General features: G+C 37.3%; 1 protein-coding gene across 1 annotated transcript; it reads right to left on the reverse strand.

Moving 5' to 3' along the window:
• Positions 1 to 909: 909 nt before the first annotated feature.
• LOC140226606 (uncharacterized) lies at positions 910 to 2,180 on the reverse strand. The gene is made up of 3 exons (XM_072307061.1): positions 2,081 to 2,180; positions 1,424 to 1,717; positions 910 to 1,031 (listed from the first exon to the last, which is right to left on the reverse strand). Exons 1-3 carry the CDS (start codon positions 2,178 to 2,180, stop codon positions 910 to 912), a joined length of 516 nt encoding a protein of 171 aa, XP_072163162.1.
• Positions 2,181 to 8,377: the final 6,197 nt, after the last annotated feature.

An 8,377-nucleotide genomic window follows, 5' to 3' on the forward strand; every position in this document is an offset into this window, starting at 1 on the left:
TTGCCCACTGACTATATTTATGCAAAAAAGTGAAAATCGCCAAAAATGTTAGATACTGCGTTTTTCCTTGGGGGGGGGGGGGGCAGTCAGCTTCTCAGTCGATGTAGGAGATTTTCGGAGGGGAGAGGCAGCAAAATGTCGCAGCCCATTCTGAAAACGAATCGACATCCATGTTCCAATAAAGTCGTCCCCATCACTTCAAAAAACGTTTCACCGCTCCTGTAAGCATATCCGACAGGGCTCTCAAATACTGGTACATGTATCAGTGCTATTCAACGATATTACTCAGAGAAGACGAAAACAATAATTAGCATTGGTTTAAGCGATGAGAATAAAGATGTTTTGTTACTTTTCTCCATTTTATTCATTTATTGTCCTTTTATTTCGTTCAGAAGCAATAGAAAAAAAAAACATGTAAAACGAGATGCAAAATTGAAAAATCCTACCGTTACGTATTTCAAGCAAGTGCCAAATTGATGAGTTCATTTAGATACAAACACATGGATATAATTATGTTAGTTATGATAGAAAATGTATTGATTTCAACCTGAAACTTTCAAAGTAAGTCACAATTTTTCTTTGAAAATAAGCTAATCGCATGAAATCTACATTTGCAATACAGTAATTGAAACTTCCTGTCTTAAATAATAATAAATCTTGGGTTCTGTGATAAGCAGGATTAGAATAACATTCAAATGTAGTGTTCATTAAAGAAAACATGGAGCACACCTAAAAAGTATTTCATTACAAAAAAAGAAAAGAAAAAGGAAACAGTTATCCCTGTTTCAATTTCAGAAGCGTAGATTGAAGACCGAAGTTCAGCTTTTCTCAATGGACGCAGTAAAGTCAGGAAAAGACGAGTGGCATATATTACAAGACGCAGTCGTTTAATTTTTAAAAGAGAGTAATCTATCTCCTCTTCACGATCACTGTCGCGCAGGTCAACAACGACAGGAAGAAAACGGCGACGAGCAGGGCGTACGTGGTCGACGGCTGCTGAAGAACTCCTCGACGAAGACCAGCAATCGGACCTTTAAAGCGGGACCACACATGAATGGAGTGAAAATTATTTGGACACAACAGAAAAAGGGTATACAAATACGTTACCGTGAAATTTCACTCCGAGTCCAGTCAATAAGACCCAAGATTTCTTGTCTATAACTGGTTGTATCACCTACAGGATGTAATAATGTATGTGTGTGACACCGTCTTTGAGTGTTTCTTAGAGGTAAAATTTCTAGTGACAAACACTCACACACAGATTCCTGGTTTCGAGTGACTTTTTCTATTAGAACATGTCTTACAACATGTCTTACAGAATCGGGGCAAATGGACTTAATAGCTTTAGAGTTATGAATACATTCCATGGCTTCTTCGATGTAAAATATATTTATCTCGGAGTACATCGCGCTGACTTTAATACCTTTCTCTGAGCCCAAAGTTGGACAGTATTCAACGCTGGTGAAGGTCCAACCAATCCCGTTCGTCCCCGAGCACGTGACATTGATGCACCTGTTGCCTGGGCGTGGTCTGAAGAGAGCCGAGGCGCAGCTGGACGAGGAAAGCGTGGTGTTGTCGACTCCGATGGTGTAAGTGTGGAGGTGTGGGAACGGCTGGTCTTGAAGCCTGACGTGACACGTGATAACGAGAATGACCTGGTTTCCTTCGAGTTCCTGGGTCTCGATGGAGAGGATGTCACTCGCCGGAGGCGCATGATCTATGAGAGCAAAGAACAAATGACTGATTTGTCTTCATTCCAAAGCAAAGCAACAGTGATCACAACAAGCCTCTCTTAAACAAATTGTGTCAAAACAGAAAATCAATCCTGTAATTTGAACCAATCTTACTTAAAAGCAGATATCGATTCAAACATTTCATTTAATTTTCGCTGTTTCCTTCTCCTATAATCTGCACAAAAACGGACTATACAGAGCACAAAACATATAAAGCATAAACATACATTTAAACATAGACTTTCAGACATTCAAGATATGCTGTTACCATTTTCTTTATAACCAACACCCATAACAAACCTATTCCTGTTCTCAGTGGCAGTGTCACCTTTAAATAAGAAACCTACCTGCTCTCAGTGGACAATAATTCCGCATAGAAACCGATTTCCCGAATTGATTGATACCGGTACACGATATATCGATACATCGGTTGGGTTGATCTTCCATGATCGTTGAAGAAGAGTTGGATCTTGACAAAATGTCTCCATCAGCGGTGATTTCGAACACACCGATCGGTGGAAACGGTTGGTCGATCGGATCCACGTGACACGAGATATTGAGACTCGTTCCCCAATTACCCACGTCTTCTTCTACCTTGATAGAGATGATATCAAGTGCAGGTGGGTCTGAGGAATAGAGAAAGATGTGGTAGAAGATGAATTGATTTTATCAACAACAACAAAAAAGTTCACAATAAAAGTTTTAAAAGTACACAATAGATTGTTTGTTAATCAAATTTTTATTTGATTATGTATAATTCTACGAATCTCAATAAAATCTTCAAATCTATAATTTGGGGGCTCGTGAAATGATTAGCGGTCCAAAATAAAAGCAAACGTATTGTGAATCTAGGTTGCCCTATTGTATGATATAATGTAGGCCTATGATATACATGTATACTTGCATAATCTGTATAAAAACTCGTAATGAGTAAAATGTTTTAAGCACAACAACGAATTCTTTGCATTGATTTCATTGTAAATGGCACCCGGTTTCAATAACAAACGTTGTTTGCTTTTTTTTTTGACCGATTTGCTTTGATAAATGGGGAAAAGATCACCATACTGAAAAGGAATAGAATTCGGTAAATCACAGATTCCCCGACTCAAGCAATGAGTTCTGAATTACTACAAATCATTGAAAAGACTGTTCCAAAATATAAGACCATATCCAGACGGGATCTAAAAAGTTGAAGCAAAATTGTATGACAAGCAGACGATGGGGTGGGGGGGGGGGGAGGAGGCGGGGGGGGGGGAGATAAATTTCTCACCCTTCGGACAGTGCCTCGCTGAAGCGGAAGTAATTCCGACGCCATTAGTTGCAGAACACGTGACATTAATACATCTGTTTGGGCGTGGTCTCAGGACGGCTGAGGTCCAGCTCGCGTTGGACAGGATGGTCCCATCAACTCCAATTGAATACGAATGGAGGTACGGGTACGGCTGGTCGCTCAAGTTTGCTCTGCACATGATTAGCAGATTCACCTGACGGTCTTTGTCCAGAAATTCCGAAGTCTTGATGGACAAAATATTAGCTGCTGGAGGCTCGCCACTGGTTTCTACGGGGAGATAAATACATCCGTAACAATAATTGGGAGAATGGTGTTCCAGAGATCGTCAAAGGAATGGCAGTTACTATAGAAGTATGCTAGCGCTATTATTAATTTTCGCATTAGGAACTCAACAGTGACACTAATAAAGATTGTACTACTCATTGTGGGGATGATACCCGTCATCAAATGAAAAGTTTCGAAGGTTGTGGCATGTGGTGACCCTTTATTTTATTTCACATATCTCGGAGACATCAGATTTCTTCAAGGCTTTTAGAGATTTTGATATTGCATGCTATTAAAACAGTAAATTGTTAACAATGTTATCATCGTTATCATTTTTTTTATAGTTTACGTGGACACACAAAGTTAATTTATTTTATTATTTTGTGGCTCCAGAAATATATGTAGCGGAGTATAATGTATAAAACAGAACAACGAATTTATTGATTGTTTGCAAGGTTTTAAGTGTAAAGGGCAACCGTTTTCAATGATAAATATTTTCTTTTTTGCGTATTTGGCAAATTTGTATTGATAAATAGGGAAAAGATCACCGTACTGGAAAGGAATAGAGTTCAGTAAATCACAGAGATTCCCCGCAATCCCGACTCAACCAAAGAGTTCTGAATTACTACAAGTCATTGCAAACAGTGTCCCCAAATACAAGACCATTTCCAGACGGGATTTAACAATTTGAAGCATTATTGTATTAAAAGCAGACGATGGGAGGAGTGGGGGGGGGGGGATATTTTTCTGAGTCTCCTATCACTCACCCCTCGGACAGTGCCTCGCCAAAGTGGAAGTAATTCCGACACCATTAGTTGCGGAACACGTGACATTAATACACCTGTTTGGGCGTGGCCTCAGGACGGCCGAGGTCCAGCTCGCGTTGGACAGGATGGTCCCATCAACTCCAATTGAATACGAATGGAGGTACGGGTATGGTTGGTCGCTCAGGTTCGCTCTGCACTGGATTAGCAGATTCATCTGACGGTCTTTGTCTAGAAACTCCGAAGTCTTGATCGACAAGATATTAGCAGCTGGAGGCTCACCACTGGCTTCTACGGGAATATAAATACATCCAAAACAATAATAGGGAGAATGATGATCGTTAAAGGAGTAACATTTGTAATAGAAGTATGCTGATACTATTGTTCATTTTCGCATTTGGAGCACAACAGTGACACTCAAAAAGTTGTAAAACTCATCATGGGGATAATCGTCATCAAATTAAAAGCTTCGAAGGGTTGGGTATGTGGTAACCCTGTACGGTATCTCACGTATCTCGAAGACATCGGATTTCTTCAAGACTTGTAAAGGTATTGATATTGCATGCTATGAAACTGAAAATTGGCAAAATCATTACCGTCGTTATCACGTCTTTTCTTTTCTTTTTTTTTTTGATAGTTTCGTGGACACAATAAGATATTGAAACACCTAATGTCACTGACTTCAATCAGTGAAAAATTGACGTAGGAACATTTAAGTTTATCAAGTGCCTTTTTAAAGTCTGCAAGTATCATGAAAACAGTGGACTGAGAGTCGGACATATTTAATGAAACAGGTACTAGTATGATAGAACTAATTATCTCAATGAAAACTTTCTTCAACCTTTGAGTAAAGCATTTAAAGGGATCGTATAGTTTTGGTTGAGACCTAATTTCAGGTTTCTAGCATCCTCTGGTGAGATAATGGGAAACCTCTGATGAATTATGAAAGAGCCTGTAATTCCATGAGGAATTTAACGTATATTTAATGAAAGTTGGTTTTGAAATGGCTTAGATATCCAAAACAGAACGATTTTATTAAGTGTGGGATCCACGCTTTATTAAGATCGCTTTGTTTTACTTTCTTTTTGGATGTTTCAGTCATTCTAAACTCGATTTTCATCAAATAAACTTTGAATTCCTCTTAGAATGGTATGCTCTTTACTATTTCATAAGTGGTTTTTTGGTATCTCGCAAAAAGTTAAAAGCCCAATTCTCATCTCCACCAATACTGTACCTTCCCTTTAACCAAAAGATTGTAATCCGGGTTCGAAATAAAGATTGGTCGTCAATTCTTCAAAAATTACAGGTCTTGATTTTCCTTAGGATTAAGCGGGATAATTGTTTTTCATATTGGTCCAATGGCAACATCAAAAGAGAAATTAAAACTTTTCAGCAGCACTACTCCCACATTCTTAGAGAGGAAATCCAACCCGAAAAAAAAAAAAAAAATCTGAAAAAAAAACGGGGAAAATCCCGTTATAACGCTCCAAAAGTGACAAAAAAAAGGGATAAGGAATGAGGAAAATTTTACATTTTGAAATTTCACATTTATTCGGAAAATATTACTTAACCAGTCCTTACAAATATTCAAACAACTGAAATATTAGAGTAATTTCATTTTTGTATATGAAATTAAACAAGAAATTGTGAGAGGATGATATCATCAACTTGCTGATTAAGATATTCATAACGAATGGTCAAGAAGTGTTTTCCGGAAACTGTTTGAAATTTCAATGTGTCATCACGTCCTTATATCTTATCGGATTTTGTTCATTTTTGCACTGATCTGCAGATTTTTTTTTTCTTTTTCTCATCAAATTGATAAAATTTGGGAATGGATTTCTTATAATAAATAAAACAACAACTTAATTTTTACAAAGAAACCCTACAGTCTCCAGATTATTTTTTTTTATAGTTTTAAGATTATCTAAACTCTCATTGAGTGTGAACAAACTTTCATATTTCTGTTTTGCCTTCTGCCTTTGCACCCTGAATATCATTGGTTGGTGACATATTGTCAAACTCTGATTGTTAGGAGTCACAAGAAGTGTATATTAATTGATAATAATATTTGACATTGATAATAATATTTAACACCTAAGTTGATGAAACGAATTCTGGTAATAAGTTTCTGTCTTTGATATTTTTTCCAAGTGGAGAGGATATAACTTGTTCTTCTCGGCGTTTTATCCAATTTCCTCTGATTCTCACTATGACACTCTGTATGAGGGTGATAATAGTGATATTCTCATGAAAGATATCAGGAACACGGATGACATTTTTTTAATCTATTGAGCCATGTTACTTATTACCTCTATTTCAACAAAAAATTGTCATTATCAGGAAAACAAACAAAGTCCGAAACTCTTCAATCTATCCAGACAGATCTACTAAAATTGAAACAGACTTTGGGACAAATTGAAATTGAAGAGGAGAAAATTCATAAGGCAAAGTTATAAATTTATCTATTGCACGTTTAAACATTGACCCGTTTGTAAACATCATTTTTTTTCTCTTTCTTTCTCTTTTAAGGTGAAGTCTTTCTCTCGGAACTTTTGATACTAGTATCCTTTGGTTCTGGATGTGAAAATATTCAGTGCATATCGTATGAAGATGTATATGTACATATTCACTGACCACAGCTCCTCACGCAATGAGTCCGTGCAGTTGTCGTCCTACCGATCTCGTTGATGCCAGTGCAGGAGATTTCCACACATCCACTAGGGGGAGGGTTAAGGCTCACGGAAGGGGAGCTTGAAGATGACCGAATGACGTCATCGATTGCAATGTCGTATGTTCCAATTGGTGGAAATGGTTGGTCACTAGGGTTGACGTGACACGTGATCTGAAGGCCATTAGTTTCTTGTCCATCCTCGTTGTCAGTGATCTTGATCGAGATGATATTATCTGCTGGAGCGTCTGTCACGTGACGAGAGTTAAGACAGATTGATATTCAAATAACCCAATATTAAAAGCTTTTTTTCAGGGTATATTGCCTTCAAAATATATCATTCTTGCGACCTTGCATGTGTGTGTGTGCGTGTGATTGTGTGTGAGGACCGCAGAGACGGTAAGGACGTAGTACAAAAGGACGTTGCAGGGACTCTGCAATATCCTTTACACCACATCGAAGGGTACAATACCCTTCACACCACTTATTTGTTAAAATTGATATCTAAATACGGACCGCAATATTATATACATATATATATATATATATATGTGACCCTGCACCTCAAAACAAACAAAAAGTCGCCAGACATGAATTTTTAGTTAAGACCATATTCTGAAAGAGCAGACTTTAAGCTTTTAAATAATGATGTATAACTCAAATCAAATGGACTCTCCTAACCTATCTAAATATTGGAAAGAAAGCACAAACTCAGGAAAAGTGTGAACTGAGAAAAGAGGCTTTGAAGTACAGTGTCTATTCAAGCGCTTAATCTTTACCAAACCGTGCTGGCTGTGCGATGAATGGGACAAAAAACAGGAAGTAAACCACCACAGTAACGACAATGAAGGGATTATCAGATTAAACTGAAATTAAGCATGCCTTATTAACACATTCTGTCCATAATTAATGCCAACTTTCAAAGCAGTAGCACTATCCTTTCAAAAGTTATTAGAGTTGAATGTGAAGAGTGTGGACAAGGTTTTTCAGAAATGAACAAGGGATTCTAAAGACACACCTAGTCACACTGTTCTACCAAAAATGTTCGAGATAAACTGCTAAAAAAAAAAACACACACTTTCCTGCCCGTTTTATGATACCAAATTTTAGCATAATGTAAAAGAAGACCCGCTCTTTCACAAAATATGAAAAAGTCAAGTTCGGCTAGGTTGACCCATTTCACTTATTTTCAGTCCTCACGCAAAATCAGTGTGTGCGACTTTATGTTCGTTTTGAGGTGCACGGTCATATATATATATATATATATATATATATATATATATACTGTATATATGTGTGTTCCACCAGATTATTTGGATACGCTGACAAAAAAAAAAATATCCAGATTAACATTCTACCTGTGATATCTCTCTTGTATGTCTCCACGTTACTATGATGATTAATAAATGACGCTGCAGGGATACATGCAAGTTATGCTCGTTTAGGGGAAGGTGCGTTCCTATGTATTTTTTTTTTCTAATCAGGTATTACACGGCATTATATGGCACATAATATTATATGTCATTATTCTCCAGGCCATATAAGTGGACAGGATATTATTTATCAATATGAATCATCATGTATTTGCACTGCACAGTCCCTTAAATTCCAATACTACTTTAATCTTTCTTTAATCTTTTTGGGAGTTTTCACT

This window comes from Diadema setosum, chromosome 3 (assembly GCF_964275005.1).
Source record: "Diadema setosum chromosome 3, eeDiaSeto1, whole genome shotgun sequence".
NCBI lineage: Eukaryota > Metazoa > Echinodermata > Echinoidea > Diadematoida > Diadematidae > Diadema > Diadema setosum.

Excerpts from the sequence above, each read along its gene's own strand:
- LOC140226606 (XM_072307061.1), bottom strand. The coding sequence starts at position 2,180 with ATGGAAGATCAACCCAACCGATGTATCGATATATCGTGTACCGGTATC. Across the intron at positions 1,718-2,080 it reads TTATTGTCCACTGAGAGCAG|ATCATGCGCCTCCGGCGAGT; the intron begins GTAGGTTTCTTA and ends TTGCTCTCATAG. Across the intron at positions 1,032-1,423 it reads AACTTTGGGCTCAGAGAAAG|GTCCGATTGCTGGTCTTCGT; the intron begins GTATTAAAGTCA and ends CCCGCTTTAAAG.